Source organism: Oncorhynchus tshawytscha, linkage group LG05, assembly GCF_018296145.1.
Source record: "Oncorhynchus tshawytscha isolate Ot180627B linkage group LG05, Otsh_v2.0, whole genome shotgun sequence".
NCBI lineage: Eukaryota > Metazoa > Chordata > Actinopteri > Salmoniformes > Salmonidae > Oncorhynchus > Oncorhynchus tshawytscha.
In genome coordinates, this window is record NC_056433.1 from 87,065,963 (window position 1) to 87,085,336 (window position 19,374).

A 19,374-nucleotide genomic window follows, 5' to 3' on the forward strand; every position below is an offset into this window, starting at 1 on the left:
GCCTTTTCATCTTAGTAGGTCATGATCTGTTAACTCTTTAAAATCGTGCTTAGTAATGCCTAACATGCTTTTGGGCATGGTTATTATTATGATAATACAATCTTATTCTCACCAATTAAAGTGTATCTTCAATGTTTCCCACCAAGTTAATTCATGATACAATCAAAATGTATTTTTCTCATGTAATCTCCATTAACGTTTCCTTGTCATCCTATTACCAAAAAAAATAATTCATTTTTAAAAATTCATTAATTTCTAAATTATATATTGGATAAATCTCTTACCGAATTTCTAGCAAAACGTTATGTTTGAGGTTAGTCATCAGTGTCTTCAAATGTATGTGTTTGGACATGAGTTTGCAAGCCTGTTACACAGGCTGAGTGCAGAACGGGAGCTATAGAGCGTCATATGATATCATAGAGCCCAGGCTGAGTGCAGAACGGGAGCTATAGAGCGTCATGTGATATCATAGAGCCCAGGCTGAGTGCAGAACGGGAGCTATAGAGCGTCATGTGATATCATAGAGCCCAGGCTGAGTGCAGAACGGGAGCTATAGAGCGTCATGTGATATCATAGAGCCCAGGCTGAGTGCAGAACGGGAGCTATAGAGCGTCATATGATATCATAGAGCCCAGGCTGAGTGCAGAACGGGAGCTATAGAGCGTCATATGATATCATAGAGCCCAGGCTGAGTGCAGAACGGGAGCTATAGAGCGTCATATGATATCATAGAGCCCAGGCTGAGTGCAGAACGGGAGCTATAGAGCGTCATATGATATCATAGAGCCCAGGCTGAGTGCAGAACGGGAGCTATAGAGCGTCATATGATATCATAGAGCCCAGGCTGAGTGCAGAACGGGAGCTATAGAGCGTCATATGATATCATAGAGCCCAGGCTGAGTGCAGAACGGGAGCTATAGAGCGTCATATGATATCATAGAGCCCAGGCTGAGTGCAGAACGGGAGCTATAGAGCGTCATATGATATCATAGAGCCCAGGCTGAGTGCAGAACGGGAGCTATAGAGCGTCATATGATATCATAGAGCCCAGGCTGAGTGCAGAACGGGAGCTATAGAGCGTCATATGATATCATAGAGCCCAGGCTGAGTGCAGAACGGGAGCTATAGAGCGTCATATGATATCATAGAGCCCAGGCTGAGTGCAGAACGGGAGCTATAGAGCGTCATATGATATCATAGAGCCCAGGCTGAGTGCAGAACGGGAGCTATAGAGCGTCATATGATATCATAGAGCCCAGGCTGAGTGCAGAACGGGAGCTATAGAGCGTCATATGATATCATAGAGCCCAGGCTGAGTGCAGAACGGGAGCTATAGAGCGTCATATGATATCATAGAGCCCAGGCTGAGTGCAGAACGGGAGCTATAGAGCGTCATATGATATCATAGAGCCCAGGCTGAGTGCAGAACGGGAGCTATAGAGCGTCATATGATATCATAGAGCCCAGGCTGAGTGCAGAACGGGAGCTATAGAGCGTCATATGATATCATAGAGCCCAGGCTGAGTGCAGAACGGGAGCTATAGAGCGTCATATGATATCATAGAGCCCAGGCTGAGTGCAGAACGGGAGCTATAGAGCGTCATATGATATCATAGAGCCCAGGCTGAGTGCAGAACGGGAGCTATAGAGCGTCATATGATATCATAGAGCCCAGGCTGAGTGCAGAACGGGAGCTATAGAGCGTCATATGATATCATAGAGCCCAGGCTGAGTGCAGAACGGGAGCTATAGAGCGTCATATGATATCATAGAGCCCAGGCTGAGTGCAGAACGGGAGCTATAGAGCGTCATATGATATCATAGAGCCCAGGCTGAGTGCAGAACGGGAGCTATAGAGCGTCATATGATATCATAGAGCCCAGGCTGAGTGCAGAACGGGAGCTATAGAGCGTCATATGATATCATAGAGCCCAGGCTGAGTGCAGAACGGGAGCTATAGAGCGTCATATGATATCATAGAGCCCAGGCTGAGTGCAGAACGGGAGCTATAGAGCGTCATATGATATCATAGAGCCCAGGCTGAGTGCAGAACGGGAGCTATAGAGCGTCATATGATATCATAGAGCCCAGGCTGAGTACAGAACGGGAGCTATAGAGCGTCATATGATATCATAGAGCCCAGGCTGAGTGCAGAACGGGAGCTATAGAGCGTCATATGATATCATAGAGCCCAGGCTGAGTGCAGAACGGGAGCTATAGAGCGTCATATGATATCATAGAGCCCAGGCTGAGTGCAGAACGGGAGCTATAGAGCGTCATATGATATCATAGAGCCCAGGCTGAGTGCAGAACGGGAGCTATAGAGCGTCATATGATATCATAGAGCCCAGGCTGAGTGCAGAACGGGAGCTATAGAGCGTCATATGATATCATAGAGCCCAGGCTGAGTGCAGAACGGGAGCTATAGAGCGTCATATGATATCATAGAGCCCAGGCTGAGTGCAGAACGGGAGCTATAGAGCGTCATATGATATCATAGAGCCCAGGCTGAGTGCAGAACGGGAGCTATAGAGCGTCATATGATATCATAGAGCCCAGGCTGAGTGCAGAACGGGAGCTATAGAGCGTCATATGATATCATAGAGCCCAGGCTGAGTGCAGAACGGGAGCTATAGAGCGTCATATGATATCATAGAGCCCAGGCTGAGCAATGAGCCAACTGTTCTCACCTAAAATATCTCATGGCCTTTCTGTTATTTATACATTTGACTATATCTTCACTTTAGGACTGTAAATTAATAAATTGTTACATATATATATATATATATATATATATACATACATAAATGGTGTCTTTTTTCATTCTATGTGCTTATACACCATACAGAGTAGACTGAGGTTATAATATGTCTTAGTGGTTATTAGATAACACTCTGTACAGAGTAGACTGAGGTTATAGACTGTCTTAATAATGGTTATTAAATTCTACTCCATACAGAGTAGACTGAGGTTATAGACTGTCTTAGTGGTTATTAAATAACACTCTGTAAAGTGGTGTACACAGCTGGCTAGACTAACTACACTAACTAGGTTAACTTACCAATAACACAAAACTAATTGTTTTTTTAGCTGACATGGGCTAACTGAACGGCTGCCAGTGACTGACAAAACAAGGAGAACAACTGCTGCTGCAAAAACCACATTCTAAAAAAAAAAACACATTTTGTGTGTGTGTGTGTGTGTGTGTGTGTGTGTGTGTGTGTGAGTGTGTGTGTGTGTGTTAAGACGCGTGTGTGTAATGAATAGCTTGATTAAGTGTAAGAAACTGTAGTCCTTCTCAGCAAACTAAGTGTAGACTTAGTAACTAGTAGATTGGTCCTCAGACTTCACAGCCACCTGGACTGTATGATTTTCATTGGATTTCCTGAATCCTGGTAACCAGTGCGGCGGCATAGCCTAGTGGTTAGAGCGTTGGACCTGGTAACCGGAAGATTGCAAGATGGAATCCCCGAGCTGACAAGGTAAAAATCTGTCGTTCTTCCCCTGAACAGGCAGTGAACAAGGCACCATTCCTAGGCAGTCAATGAATATAAGAATTTGTTCTTAACGGACTTGTTCTTAACGGACTTGTTCTTAACTGACTTGTTCTTAACTGACTTGTTCTTAACTGACTTGTTCTTAACGGACTTGTTCTTAACGGACTTGTTCTTAACGGACTTGTTCTTAACTGACTTGTTCTTAACTGACTTGTTCTTAACTGACTTGTTCTTAACGGACTTGTTATTAACGGAGTTGTTCTTAACTGACTTGTTCTTAACGGACCTGGTTAAAGAAAGGGGGGAAAAAATCTATTCAAAGCTGCATGTCTTGCTCTTTGTTATAGGTGAAGCTACCGATGTGTAGAATAACTCTGGCCCTTCTCTCATACAATTTAAGGGCTTTATTGGCATGGGAAACATGTTTACATTGACAAAACAAGTTCCAAAAATAATAAAGATGTTTCAAATGTCATATTACAACAGTGTTTGTAACGATGTGCAAATAGTTCAAGTACAAAAGGGAAAATAAATATGGGTTGTATTTACAATGGTTTTTGTTCTTCACTGGTTGCCCTTTTCTTGTGACAAGTCACAAATCTTGCTGCTGTGATGTCACACTGGTATTTCACCCAGTAGATATGGGAGTTTATCAAAATTGGGTTTGTTTTTGAATTCTTTGTGGGTCTGTGTAATCTGAGGGTAATATGTGTCGCTAATATGGTCATACATTGGGCGGGAGGTTAGGAAGTGCAGCTCAGTTTCCACCTCATTTTGTGGGCAGTGAGCACATAGCCTGTTTTCTCTTGAGAGCCATGTCTGCCTATGACGGCCTTTCTCAATAGCAAGGCTATGCTCACTGAGTCTGTACATAGTCAAAGCTTTCCTTAAGTTTGGATCAGTCACAGTGGTCACATATTCTGCCACTGTGTACTCTCTGTTTAGGGCCAAATAGCATTCTAGTTTGCTCTGTTTTTATGTTAATTATTTTTAATGTGTCAAGTAATTATCTTTTTGTTTTCTCATGATTTGGTTGGGTCTAATTGTGTTTCTGTCCTGGGGCTCTGTAGGGTGTGTTTGTGAACAGAGCCCCAGGACCAGCTTGCTTAGGGGACTCTTTTCCAGGTTCATCTCTCTGTAGGTGATGGCTTTGTTATGGAAGGTTTGCGAATCACTTCCTTTTAGGTGGTTGTAGAATTTAACGTCTCTTTTCTGGATTTTGATCATTAGCGGGTATCGGCCTAATTCTGCCCTGCATGCATTATTTTGCAAGACCAAATCCCCGAACTGACAAGGTACAAATCGGTCCTTCTGCCCCTGAACAGGCAGTTAAACCACTGTTCCTAGGCTGTCATTGTAAATAAGAATTTGTTCTTAATTAACTGACTTGCCTAGTTAAATAAAGGTCAAATAAAATAAATAAAGGTTTAAAAAATACTAATAATTGGTGTTTTACTTTGTACACAGGGGATATTTTTGCAGAATTATGCATGCAGTCTCAATTTGGTGTTTGTCCCATTGTTTGAATTCTTGGTTGGTGAGCGGACCCCAGACCTCGCAACCATGAAAGGAAATGGGCTCTAAAACGGATTCTAGTCATTTTTTGCAAGATCCTAATTGGTATGTCAAATTTGATGTTCCTTTTGATGGCACAGAAGGCCCTTCTTGCCTTGTCTCTCAGATTGTTCACAGCTTTGCGGAAGTTACCTGTGGCGCTGATGTTTAGGCCAAGGTATGTATAGTTTTTTTGTGTGCTCCAGGGCAACAGTGTCTAGATGGAATTTGCATTTGTGATCCTGAAAACAGGACCTATTTTGGAACATTATTTTTGTCTTACTGAGATTTACTGTCAGGGCCCAGGTCTGACAGAATCTGTGCATAAGATCTAGGTGCTGCTGTAGGCCCTCCTTGGTTGGTGACAGAATCACCAGAATCACCAGATCATCAGCAAACAGTAGACATTGTGCTATCGCTAATTTGTTGATATAGATGTTGAAGAGGGTGGGGCTTAAGCTGCATCCCTGTCTCACCCCACGGCCATGTGGAAAGAATTGTGTGTTTTCTTTCCATTTTAACCTTGTTGTCACTTGTTGTTTGTGATTTTATAAAGTTGTATTATTTTCCCCCAACACCACTTTCCATCAGTTTGTACAGCAGACCCTCATGCCAAATTGAGTCAAAAGTTTTTGGGAAATCAACAAAGCCTGAGAATACTTTACCTTTGTTTTGGTTTGTTTCTTTGTCAATTAGTGTTTGCAGGGTGAATACGTGGTCTGTCATACGGTAATTTGACATTTGCTCAGTACATTGTTTTCACTGAGGAAATGTACGAGTCTGCTGTTAACAATGATAATGCAGACGACTTTTCGAAGGTTGCTGTTGACGCATATCCCACGGTAAAAATTGTCTCCACTTTGTGGATTGGGGTGATCAGTCCTTGGTTCCAAATATTGGGGAAGATACCAGAGCTGAGGATGATGTTAAAGAGTTTAAGTATAGCCAATTGGAATTGTGGTCTGTATATTTTATCATTTCATTTAGGATACCATCAACACCACAGGCCGTTTTGGGTTGGAGGGTTTTTATTTTGTCCTGTTGTTCATTCAATGTAGTTGGAGAATCCAGTGGGTTCTGGTAGTCTTTAATAGTTGATTCTAAGATCTGTATTTGATCATGTATATGATTTTGCTGTTTTTTTTTTTTATAGGGCCAAAAAGATTGGAGTAGATTGGAGTAGTGGTTTACTCATACATCTCCGTTTTGGATAGATAACTCTTCGTGTTGTCTTCGTGTTGTTGTTTGTTTAGTGTTTTCCAGTTTTCCCAGAAGTGGTTAAAGTCTATGGATTCATTAGTGAGCTGATTTCTCTCACTCTGGACCTCGTCTTGCTCTCTCTCTCTCTGGTCCTCCTCTCTCTCTCTGTGATCCTCCCTCTCTCTCTCTCTCTCTCTTTGATCCTCCTCTCTCTCTCTCTCTCTCTCTCTCTCTCTCTCTCTCTCTCTCTCTCTGATCCTCCCTCTCTCTCCCTCTCTCTGATCCTCCTCTTTCTCTCTCTGATCCTCCCTCTCTCTCTCTCTCTCTCTCTGATCCTCCTCTCTCTCTCTGATCCTCTCTCTCTCTCTGATCCTCCCTCTCTCTCTCTCTCTCTCTCTGATCCTCCCCTCTCTCTGATTCTCCTCTCACTCTCTCGCTCTTTCTGGTCCTCCTCTCTCTCTGGCCCTCCTCTCGCTCTCTAACTTCTCAAATGAGGAAGTTCACAGCCATGTTTGTAGCAGCTTCACTTTTACAGCTTTCTCCCCACTAACAGGAAGAGAGAGAGAGAAAAGAGAGAGAGAGAGAGAGAGAGCAGAGGAGAAGAGAACATATATGAAACATGAAGAGTATGGTTACTAGCTACAGTTGAATCTTCCCTGATAAGTCCTTGTCTAGTGTGAGAGTCGATGCAGAACTCTGTATGTAGCTGAGTGTTTTCAGTAGAAGATCAGGATGTCTACGTCGTTCCAGCCATGGCACCATGGTAATATCACCCGGTCTAAGGCTGAGGATCTGCTCTCCAAAGCAGCTAAGGATGGGAGCTTCCTCCTCCGGGCCAGTGAGTCCATACAGGGTGCCTACGCCCTCTGTGTTCTGTAAGTAAAACATACCATAAGATATATATATATAGGGATAAAATGGACAGTTTAACAGTCTAAAATTACGTTGGAAAGATCAAATTGAGGAAGGAAGATGTTCCGAGATGTTCATCGCCTTATATCTCTTTGTATGCAAAGTAGTTGAAAGTAGCTTTCAGTAGGGAGAGGAAACTATGCCATACTGATTACTAACTGCAGTATAATTTCTGTTGCAAAGAAAAACAGACAAGGAAATCATTGACAGTTGAACATTTACCTGTCAAGAACGATGTTGGAAAGATCTAATTGAGGACAGTCGGTCATCTGTTGAGAGTTCATCCCTGTATATCTCTTTGCGTGCAAGTAGCAGTTGAAAGTAGCTGTGAGTAGGGAGAGTAAACTATGCCATACTGAATACTGACTAGTCTGTTTCAGGAAAGAATTCACAGTTAAACATGTTTTATTTTTTTAACTAGGCAAGTCCGTTAAGAACAAATTCTTGTTTTCAATGACGGCCTAGGAACAGTGGGTTAACTGCCTGTTCAGGGGCAGAACGACAAATTTGTACCTTGTCAGCTCGGGGATTCGAACTTGCAACCTCTTGGTTGCTCGTCCAACACTCTAACCACTAGGCCACCCTGCCGCCCCAAAGCTACAATGATGTTGGAAAGTTCAAATTGAGGAAGGAAGATCATCTGTTGAAGTCGTGTCCCTTTCAGTAAGAAGAGCTTATCAAAACTTTAAATCGTAAACGAAACCAGGATCGGCGCTAAATGCTTTTGTTATTGGGATTTCAATCTGGAGTGTAAAACACCTACACGACCGTTCAAAAGTTTGGGAATATTAGAAATGTCCTTGTTTTTTTATTTAAAAAATATATATATATACTTTTTTTGTCCATTAAAATAACATCAAATTGATGGGAAATACAGTGTAGACATTGTTAATGTTGTAAATTGACTATTGTAGCTGGAAACGGCTGATTGTTTTATGGAATATCTACAGAGGCCCATTGTCAGCAACCATCACTCCTGTGTTCCAACGGCACATTGTGTTCGCTAATCCAAGTTTATAATTTTCAAAAGGCTAATTGATCGTTAGAAAACCCTTTCGCAATTATGTTAGCACATCTGAAAACTGTTGTGTTGATTAAAGAAGCAATAAGACTGGCCTTCATTAGACTAGTTGAGTATCTGGAGCATCAGCATTTGTGGGTTTGATTACAGGCTCAAAATGGCCAGAAACGATCAACTGTCTTCTGAAACTCGTCAGTCTATTCTTGTTCTGAGAAATGAAGTCTATTCCATGCGAGAAATTACCAGGAAACGGAAGATCTCGTACAACTCTGTGTACTACTCCCTTCACAGAACAGCGCAAACTGGCCCTAACCAGAATAGAAAGAGGAGTGGGAGGCCCCGGTGCACAATTGAGCAAGAGGACAAGTACATTAGAGTGTCTAGTTTGAGAAACAGACGCCTCACAAGTCCTCAACTGGCAGCTTCATTAAATAGTACCCACAAAACACCAGTCTCAACGTCAACAGTGAAGAGGCGACTCCGGGATGCTGGCCTTCTAGGCAGAGTTCCTCTGTCCAGTGTCTATGTTCTTTTGCCCTTCTTAATCTTTACTTTTTATTGGCCAGTCTGAGACATGGCTTTTTCTTTGCAACTCTGCCTAGAAGGCCAGTATCCCGGAGTCACCTCTTCACTGTTGACGTTGAGACTGGTGTTTTCTGGGTACTATTTAATGAAGCTGCCAGTTGAGGACATCTAAGGCTTTTGAATGCAAGTGTACAGTACTTCAGATACAGTTTCTCCTGCAGTATGGAACTGACAGCGCTTTGCATGTTTTTGTTTTACATTTATTACACCTTTATATAACGAGGCAAGTCAATTAAGAACAAATTCTTATTTACAATGACGGCCTGTCAAGAGGCCTCCTGCTGGGACAGAGGCTGAACAACACAGCATGGTAGCAACAACATGACAACAACATGGTAGCAACACAACATGACAACACGGTAGCAACATGATAATAACATGGTAGCAACAACATGATAATAACATGGTAGCAACAACATGATAATAACATGGTAGCAACAACATGATAATAACATGGTAGCAACAACATGATAATAACATGGTAGCAACAACATGACAAAAACACGGTAGCAACATGATAATAACATGGTAGCAACACAATATGACAAAAACATGGTAGCAACATGATAATAACATGGTAGCAACAACATGATAATATCATGGTAGCAACACAACATGACAACACAGCATGGTAGCAACACAACATGACAACAAGGTAGCAACACAACATGACAACACAGCATGGTAGCAACACAACATGACAACAACATGGTAGCAACACAACATGACAACAACATGGTAGCAACGCAACATGACAACAACATGGTAGCAACGCAACATGACAACAACACGGTAGCAACACAACATGACAACAACATGGTAGCAACACAAACATGGTACAAACATTGTTAGACACAGACAAACAATGTGATGTAGACTTTCTGTTTCTTCATGACATAAATCAACATCTGTTGGAATTGAAAACGTTTTCCTCAAGACATTGATCAACCAGAGAAACTGGCTAGAATACTGTTGTTGTTTCATGCAGTTTTAGATGTGACTAACTATATAGCAGGAGTTTCTATGGAATGAAGACCTATTTTAAAGCACACATGCTTATTACTGCAGCGCCCAACGTATCTGCACACGCTGTCATGCTGCAAAGCTGGGTCGACCCCACTGTACAACTCACACCACACATCTTTTTGTCACTGTGGACTCTCATTTGAATAACTGGTAAACAAATACAGAAATGGTCATGTACTATTTTCTGTTGGAGAGAAAGACCAATGGAAGTGTGTTAAGAGTGCATGCTGTCTGTTATTACTGCACCTGTCACACTCTTCTGTGAAATGTCAGAAAGACGTCTCTTAAAAACATTCAAGATTACATATCTGCTGTAATCCTTATGATACTATCCCATCTCTTCTATTTCCAGGTACCAGAACTGTGTGTATACCTACAGGATCCTACCCAATGAGGACAGGAAGCTCTCGGTCCAGGTGAGACAACTCTTTTGAGGAGAGGAATCTCTCAGTTCAGGTGATACAACTCTTTTGAGGGGATAAATCTCTCGGTTCAGCTGAGATCTGCACTCCATTTTGAGTGTTGAACCCCCTACAAAGCATTTAACGTTACTATGTTGATCCACACAACACAAGTTCTGAGCCTTATACCACCAACTTGTTGTGGCTGATATAGTCTCTTCCCATGTGTTGGGTGTTAAGGGCTATTTTAAGAGCCACTTCTCAATTCCTCAATAATCAGACAACTTCTGCTCTGGTTTTCAATACCGTCAGAACAGTACGTTGAACAAAGCCATACTTGTGCGGAGAGAAAAAAAAATGTGCTGAAGTGTGAGCGCTCCACAGAACTAGACACTAAATATAAACAGCCTTGCTTCCTGTGGCTGTGAATATGCGACACTGCTAATGTCCTCTTCTTTAATGAAGGGAGAATACAGTACACCGGATGTCTCTTCATCTGTAGGCCCACTCTCTCTGCTCTCTCTCTGTCACACAAAGGCATCGTTGTGTTAGGCTGACGTTGACATGGAAACACTTCTGGTTAATGTGCCTGTATTAGTGTGGCAGTCAGAATATTCCGAACCTAGAGACGACTCTACAGTAGTGATGAATTAGATTGATTTTCATTGATCTATTGTAGCTGAAAAGCATTATAGTCATCTTGAGATTTAGCCTGAGCTAAACACAGATGTGAAGGTTAAAACGGTTTCTACAGGCCACTCTGCTAATGTTGAAGGGTACTACGGTTCCTACAGGCCACTCTGCTAATGTTGAAGGGTACTACGGTTCCTACAGGCCACTCTGCTAATGTTGAAGGGTACTACGGTTTCTACAGGCCACTCTGCTAATGTTGAAGGGTACTACGGTTCCTACAGGTCACTCTGCTTATGTTGAAGGGTACTTCGGTTTCCACAGGCCACTCTGCTAATGTTGAAGGGTACTACGGTTCCTACAGGCCACTCTGCTAATGTTGAAGGGTACTACGGTTTCTACAGGCCACTCTGCTAATGTTGAAGGGTACTACGGTTTCTACAGGTCACTCTGCTTATGTTGAAGGGTACTACGGTTCCTACAGGCCACTCTGCTAATCTGCTAATGTTGAAGGGTACTACGGTTCCTACAGGTCACTCTGCTTATGTTGAAGGGTACTACGGTTTCTACAGGCCACTCTGCTAATGTTGAAGGGTACTACGGTTTCTACAGGTCACTCTGCTAATGTTGAAGGGTACTACGGTTTCTACAGGTCACTCTGCTTATGTTGAAGGGTACTACGGTTCCTACAGGCCACTGCCAATGTTGATCAAAACCGTCTTCCTCTTTCAGTAGCAGAAAGTTATAAATTATTCTGAGGCGTGGGCGTATGAAAAGCCACAAAGTTAATCTTGTGCGCAACAGAAAATAGCAGACCCTTCACACAAAAATACATATTTTCACTGCATTTAAATTAATCAACGTATCCACAGTGGCTGTGAAATGGGCTGAAGAAAACAGGTCACTAGGTAGTTAATACTCTAAAGGAACTAGGTCACTAGGTAGTTAATACGCTAATGAAAACAGGTGACTTGGTAGTTAATACGCTAATGAAACCAGGTGACTTGGTAGTTAATACTCTAAAGAAACCAGGTGACTAGGTAGTTCATACGCTAACGAACCCAGGTGACTTGGTAGTTTGTACGCTAAAGCCCACTGGAATTTAGCCAAACAGTGGAAAGAGTGTTTAAGCTGTATGATTGGTCTAGAAGGAAACCCTGTCATTCATACAACATCAAGTCTCTTTGGAAACATAAAGCCTTAGAAGCCTCTCACGTTGCCACACTGAGAAGATCTATACTGGCACCAGAGAGGAAGCACCAAGTAGAGAGATGAGAAGAACAGGCTACTAGCCTGTCTTGCTGTTGGTGCTCTGTAGTGTTCTTGTCTTGCTGTTGGTGCTCTGTAGTGTTATTGTCTTGCTGTTGGTGCTCTGTAGTGTTCTTGTCTTGCTGTTGGTGCTCTGTAGTGTTCTTGTCTTGCTGTTGGTGCTCTGTAGTGTTCTTGTCTTGCTGTTGGTGCTCTGTAGTGTTCTTGTCTTACTGTTGGTGCTCTGTAGTGTTCTTGTCTTACTGTTGGTGTTCTGTAGTGTTCTTGTCTTGCTGTTGGTGCTCTGTAGTGTTCTTGTCTTACTGTTGGTGCTCTGTAGTGTTCTTGTCTTACTGTTGGTGTTCTGTAGTGTTCTTGTCTTGCTGTTGGTGCTCTGTAGTGTTCTTGTCTTACTGTTGGTGTTCTTGTCTTGCTGTTGGTGCTCCGTAGTGTTCTTGTCTTACTGTTGGTGCTCTGTAGTGTTCTTGTCTTCCTGTTGGTGTTCTTGTCTTGCTGTTGGTGCTCTGTAGTGTTATTGTCTTCCTGTTGGTGTTCTTGTCTTGCTGTTGGTGCTCTGTAGTGTTCTTGTCTTACTGTTGGTGCTCTGTAGTGTTCTTGTCTTACTGTTGGTGCTCTGTAGTGCTCTTGTCTTGCTGTTGGTGCTCTGTAGTGCTCTTGTCTTGCTGTTGGTGCTCTGTAGTGTTTGTTTCTTGCTGTTGGTGCTCTGTAGTGTTCTTGTCTTACTGTTGGTGCTCTGTAGTGTTCTTGTCTTGCTGTTGGTGCTCTGTAGTGTTCTTGTCTTACTGTTGGTGCTCTGTAGTGTTCTTGTCTTACTGTTGGTGCTCTGTAGTGTTCTTGTCTTGCTGTTGGTGCTCTGTAGTGTTCTTGTCTTGCTGTTGGTGCTCTGTAGTGTTCTTGTCTTACTGTTGGTGCTCTGTAGTGTTCTTGTCTTCCTGTTGGTCTTCTTGTCTTGCTGTTGGTGCTCTGTCGTGTTCTTGTCTTGCTGTTGGTGCTCTGTCGTGTTCTTGTCTTGCTGTTGGTGCTCTGTAGTGTTCTTGTCTTGCTGTTGGTGCTCTGTAGTGTTCTTGTCTTGCTGTTGGTGCTCTGTAGTGTTATTGTCTCGCTGTTGGTGCTCTGTAGTGTTCTTGTCTTCCTGTTGGTCTTCTTGTCTTGCTGTTGGTGCTCTGTCGTGTTCTTGTCTTGCTGTTGGTGCTCTGTCGTGTTCTTGTCTTGCTGTTGGTGCTCTGTAGTGTTATTGTCTCACTGTTGGTGCTCTGTAGTGTTCTTGTCTTGCTGTTGTAGTGTACTAAACTCAGAAGTGTACTAGCCTGTGATGAGATCGTTGAGAAACAGTGTATCAGGACCATGGCTTGATGGTACTACATACATGTAAACCCACCTGAGTGCCTGGAACTTTCAATTTTTCAAACCATTTCACACTTGTGTTGGATTATATTTGCCCAAATCTGTACTACTGCTGTTGTGGACTCCAAAGGGTACTAGGCTGTGATTACTGTTCTGTTCTGTAGTTCACTAACCTGCAAGTGTTGATGATTTACATTAGACCCAGAGAAATCTACTAACCTGTGAAGCAACATGAACATAGGCAAAGACACATGCATATAAACACACACAATAACATATGCCCTATATACACACATGGATTTTGTATTGTAGATATGTGGTAGTGATGGAGAAGGGGCCTGAGGGCACACAGTGTGTTTGTGATATCGGTGAATGTATTGTAATGTTTTTTTTAAATGCTATAAACTGCCTTAATTTTGCTGGAACCCAGGAAGAGAAGCTGCTGCTATTGGCTAATGGGAATCCATAATAAATACATGTACTTTTGAGTGTCAGGGAAAATGTATGGAGTAAAAAAGTACATTATTTTCCTTCGGAATGTAGTGAAGTAAAAGTAAAGGTTGTCAAAAATATAAATAGTAAAGTACAGATACCCCAAAAAAATAAACGCCCAGGGACTGAGGTTGAAAATGAGCCGGCTGGCTAAAACCGGCACTTTTACTGAAACGTTGATTCATGTGCACTGTCCCTGTAAAAAATTAAATAAACTCAAACTACTTAAGTAGTACTTTCAAGTAGATTTTTTAAATGAAGTACTTTACACCACTGCTTTTGTGCCTCTCTCCAGGCCTCTGAGGGTGTGCCTATCCAATTATTCTCTGTGCTGTCTGACCTGGTGGAGACGTTCTACAGTCCCAACATGGGTCTGGCTACACACCTGCAGTTCCCTGTTCAGAAGGAGGAGGAGCCAGAGGAAGAAGCAGGTGGGTTAATAGCCATTGGCATCTCAAATTGTACCCTTTTCCCCCTATATAGTGTACTACTTTAGACCAGAAACCCATATGGGTTCCCATAAGGCTCTGGTCAAAAATAGTGTACTATGTAAGGAGTATGGTGCCATTCAGGATACAGGCATTCTCTCTTGTCTGTTTCTGCTACAGCTAAGCTAAGCTAAGGCAGTCTGATCTTTAGGCTTAACTCAAGGGGCCTGTCTCACACATCCGTAAAAGGTCCAATTCATTTTCGCTGTCACAGGACATAACGTTATGTCTTAACAGTTACGACAGTTGTTGGATCAACAGAGCCAGTGAAATGCCCTCCTCAGCTGCCCCCTAGGAACAGTAAAGAAACCCAAGGAGGGGATTCCCGAGGCTCAGAGCTGGCTTGTAGTTCCCTGGGAGACACATACCTACAGAGACTACAACACATCGATATGTCTAAGTATGTACTGAAGGCTCACATTCAACTAATCAATGTTCTGATACTAGTCAAATGTCTTCAGTATTGTGGGACAAATACTAACTTCCTCTCAGGTCGAGTTTTCACTTCAGCATGCATTAATGTCAGTAGGAGATGAAAATAAAATTGGACTGTAAAGAGGAAGTTAAGATTTGCCCTTGTGTTACTAAAGACATGTAGTTACCCAGCTGACCATGTTTAAGTTACATACCAACGAACAAATTACACTGACTGATGATGCATCTGTAAATTCAAGGACCACTTTGGAAACAGGCATTTTGTGAGAATTTTTTAAAATAAATACTTTCAAGTGATATCCTCTGGGTCCACATTGTACATTTTGTTTCTATATGTGTCTGTTACCCAAAATAAATTCAATTCAATCATATCTTCCAGGCTGCCAGAAGAGCACCAAAAATCCATTGAGGAATACTTCCACACCTCGGTCTCTCTCGATGCTGAGCAAGTCCAGAATGGGAATACATCCCTCCCCCATCTAAAGAAGCTCACCATGGGAATCTGTAAACAACTGAACAGGTACACAGTACTGTAAACAACTGAACAGGTACACAGTACTGTAAACAACTGAACAGGTACACAGTACTGTAAACAACTGAACAGGTACACAGTACTGTAAACAACTGAACAGGTACACAGTACTGTAAACAACTGAACAGGTACACAGTACTGTAAACAACTGAACAGGTACACAGTACTGTAAACAACTGAACAGGTACACAGTACTGTAAATAACTGAACAGGTACACAGTACTGTAAACAACTGAACAGGTACACAGTACTGTAAACAACTGAACAGGTACACAGTAGTGTAAACAACTGAACAGGTACACAGTAGTGTAAACAACTGAACAGGTACACAGTAGTGTAAACAACTGAACAGGTACGCAGTACTGTAAACAACTGAACAGGTACACAGTACTGTAAACCACTGAACAGGTACACAGTACTGTAAACAACTGAACAGGTACACAGTACTGTAAACAACTGAACAGGTACACAGTACTGTAAACAACTGAACAGGTACACAGTACTGTAAACAACTGAACAGGCACACAGTAGTGTAAACAACTGAACAGGTACACAGTACTGTAAACAACTGAACAGGTACACAGTACTGTAAACAACTGAACAGGTACACAGTACTGTAAACAACTGAACAGGTACACAGTAGTGTAAACAACTGAACAGGTACACAGTACTGTAAACCACTGAACAGGTACACAGTAGTGTAAACAACTGAACAGGTACACCGTACTGTAAACAACTGAACAGGTACACAGTACTGTAAACAACTGAACAGGCACACAGTAGTGTAAACAACTGAACAGGTACACAGTAGTGTAAACAACTGAACAGGTACACAGTACTGTAAACAACTGAACAGGTACACGGTACTGTAAACAACTGAACAGGTACACGGTACTGTAAACAACTGAACAGGTACACAGTAGTGTAAACAACTGAACAGGTACACAGTACTGTAAACAACTGAACAGGTACACAGTACTGTAAACAACTGAACAGGTACACAGTACTGTAAACAACTGAACAGGTACACAGTACTGTAAACAACTGAACAGGTACACAGTACTGACGGACAGTAGCTGCTTCTGCAACATGTACATTACTTGGCTTTCATTATGAGCAGTGTTTAATTGTCCCTTGTGAAATGAAAGAACATTTCTGTACTCCTATAAATGTGTCAGTGAGATCTCAGTCGGTTTCGGTGTCCATTTAATTCGTTCAGCCAATTAGGGATGGAAACTGAATTGAAATCGACCCCCATAAACCCTGGTAAACAGCATTAAAACAATTGCTATGCTCCTATGTTGTACCAGCGAGATCTCCCGTTCTCTGCCCACTCTGGAGACCTTTCAGAGGCTTCTGGACCAGCAGCTCTCCCCAGGGATCGGACGTCTGAGGACTCAGGTAGGTGGACATTATTATTATTATTATTTTTTATCAGACGTTGTTTGAACGTCAACATTCAGTAAAGAGACGGTTTGTAACTGCATTGGAGACGGAATCGGTTCATCGTTAACAATCATTAGGAAATGGGTCGGTGCGAAGCTGCATTGGAGAGGATCTTGATCTTTCTGTTAAAATGAACCCTAACCCTTCCTGGTTGTAGATGCGTGATTGCAGGTTGCTGTTATGTTAAAGCTGAATGTTGCTGAAGGTTCTCTGATGTTTTAGTTTAACATTGTAGTGTACTGTAGTCTACCTCTGCTCTATTCTACTATAGTGTAGTCTACCTCTGCTCTATTCTACTGTAGTGTAGTCTACCTCTCCTCTATTCTACTGTAGTGTAGTCTACCTCTGCTCTATTCTACTGTAGTGTAGTCTACCTCTGCTCTATTCTACTGTAGTGTAGTCTACCTCTGCTCTATTCTACTGTAGTGTAGTCTACCTCTCCTCTATTCTACTGTAGTGTAGCCTACCTCTGCTCTATTCTACTGTAGTGTAGTCTACCTCTCCTCTATTCTACTGTAGTGTAGCCTACCTCTGCTCTATTCTACTGTAGTGTAGTCTACCTCTGCTCTATTCTACTGTAGTGTAGTCTACCTCTGCTCTATTCTACTGTAGTGTAGCCTACCTCTGCTCTATTCTACTGTAGTGTAGCCTACCTCTGCTCTATTCTACTGTAGTGTAGTCTACCTCTCCTCTATTCTACTGTAGTGTAGTCTACCTCTGCTCTATTCTAGTGTAGTCTACCTCTGCTCTATTCTACTATAGTGTAGCCTACCTCTGCTCTATTCTACTGTAGTGTAGCCTACCTCTGCCCTTTTCTTGGGTTATTCTGCAGAAATAGACACTCTGCCCTTTTCTTGGGTTATTCTGCAGAAATAGACACTCTGCCTATCAATAGAATATCATGTTTCCAGTAGTTGGTTTCAAATGAATTCTGTTGTCTCTTTAAGTGTCTAATTCACATCACGTTTCTGTTTTAATATCTAGGTGTCAGCAGATTCCGACCAGTCTGTGTCCTTCAGGCTGGAACAACTGACCAAGCTGCTCTACTCCATAGAAGAGAAGGTAATGTTTTAACACGATTCTAAACCCTAGGACCTGTCCCAAATGGCACCCTATTCCCTATATAGTGCACTACTATAGGGCCCATAGGGCTCTGGCCAAAAGTAACACACTATATATAAGGGAATAGGGTTTCATTTGGGAAGAAAATCATATTCGAAAATTAAAACGTTATTCAATTTTTTTTTTTGCACCAAGCTCATCCATTTTCTATATCTATCAATCTCTATCTAACCCTGGTGTAGGTGACCTCTGAGATGCTGAAACGTTGTTCCTGTGTCATGTTGACTTACCCAGACCAGGGTAAAAAACAGAGTCATGAGAAAGTAGTGTTCCACCTTCAAATACTGTCGTTCCCTTTTTTTCAGGCCAAAACAGCCGTGTTTGAGTGGGCTGGATACGACGGAGGCCACAGACGGTCTCTAATACCACCTATTACATTTGAAGTAAGAGAGCTATACAAAATAATAAAAGATACAATAGCTAAGAGGCATTTTCATAACTTTATGACATATCAAAAGGCAAGATTTAGAAAGAAACTTGACCGAAACAAAGGGATTTCTCTCAATTATCATTGGGGTAAACTCATTGAGTGTATTTGAATGGACAAAGGCATCGACCATGTGACACCATTAATGTGAAGCCAAGGAAATCATACCATTGATACTCTACATTACATGCGCAGCTAGCTCCAGGCTAGCTCTGTCCCCTCTCATTGAGTATCAAGTTGAAGGCCAACCGTGGTAATGCAGATTGACCATAGCAGCTAAATCATACTTAGAACTTCTTGTTTAAGGGCATATGGTGTAATAGGAGTAATTATCAGTAACATGATTGTCATCTGATTGTTTTTTTTTTACCACGAAGATTGACCACAAAAAAAAAAAAATTCACATTCGCTACAATGGGGTGTCCTGTTTGTTTTTTTTGCTAACAATGTCTGCAGTACTGTGGTCTGCTTTTTACTTCTGTGGCTTCAATGAGAGGGGGCAGTTGTTTGCCCTGAGTAAACTTCAAATGAGGTTTTATTCCAAAACGTTATATATCCATTTTCAGAAATGTTGGAAAATTGGCTTTTAATGTTTAAAGAAATGATGAGAGATTGGTGTGTTTTATATACACTATCTAATCATGGCATGGGGGTTGTTCAATGACAGACATGTATTTGTTTAAAATCTAATCACTTGATGGTTTCATTTCAGAGAGACAAATAATCATGTTTTACTGCTAAATGCTAAATATCCACCTCACCCTCAGAGGAATAAGTAGTACTGCTAGGTTTTACACAGTCATGTGACAATTCTTTATTTATTTAAAGAACTGTACAAATGATTTGTTACATCAGTGTATATAAAATTCATCAAATACAGTAATATGAGATCTGTATGTATAATATTTACATACAACATTTGAGTATTTTCAGCAGATTCTCTTATCCAGAGCGACTTACAGTTCATTCATCTGAAGATAGCTAGACCACCAT

At 41.8% G+C, this 19,374-nt stretch overlaps 2 protein-coding genes across 7 annotated transcripts in view; both read left to right on the top strand.

The window, feature by feature from the left end:
* Window positions 1-136, top strand: part of gpr17 (G protein-coupled receptor 17) — a 19,080-nt gene extending 18,944 nt beyond the window's left edge. For all 3 annotated transcript variants that reach the window (XM_024416618.2, XM_024416616.2, XM_042322616.1), the window contains one exon: window positions 1-136. This exon is cut by the window's left edge and continues 1,790 nt beyond it. The gene's annotated coding sequence lies outside the window, so the exon portion shown is untranslated.
* Window positions 137-6,756: 6,620 nt separating this feature from the next.
* LOC112247793 (phosphatidylinositol 3,4,5-trisphosphate 5-phosphatase 1-like) overlaps window positions 6,757-19,374 on the top strand; it is a 31,386-nt gene continuing 18,768 nt past the window's right edge. Inside the window, exons 1-8 of one of the 4 annotated variants that reach the window (XM_042322619.1) lie at window positions 6,757-7,126; window positions 10,148-10,211; window positions 14,227-14,362; window positions 14,681-14,819; window positions 15,234-15,374; window positions 16,697-16,787; window positions 17,817-17,894; window positions 18,260-18,337. In XM_042322619.1, the coding sequence (XP_042178553.1) occupies window positions 6,984-7,126; window positions 10,148-10,211; window positions 14,227-14,362; window positions 14,681-14,819; window positions 15,234-15,374; window positions 16,697-16,787; window positions 17,817-17,894; window positions 18,260-18,337 (870 nt within the window). In that variant the 5' untranslated portion in view covers window positions 6,757-6,983. Of the gene's footprint in view, window positions 7,127-10,147; window positions 10,212-12,046; window positions 13,451-14,226; window positions 14,363-14,656; window positions 14,820-15,233; window positions 15,375-16,696; window positions 16,788-17,816; window positions 17,895-18,259; window positions 18,338-19,374 lie in introns of those variants that run through there. The other 3 variants (XM_042322617.1, XM_042322618.1, XM_042322620.1) reach the window with 3 other exon arrangements.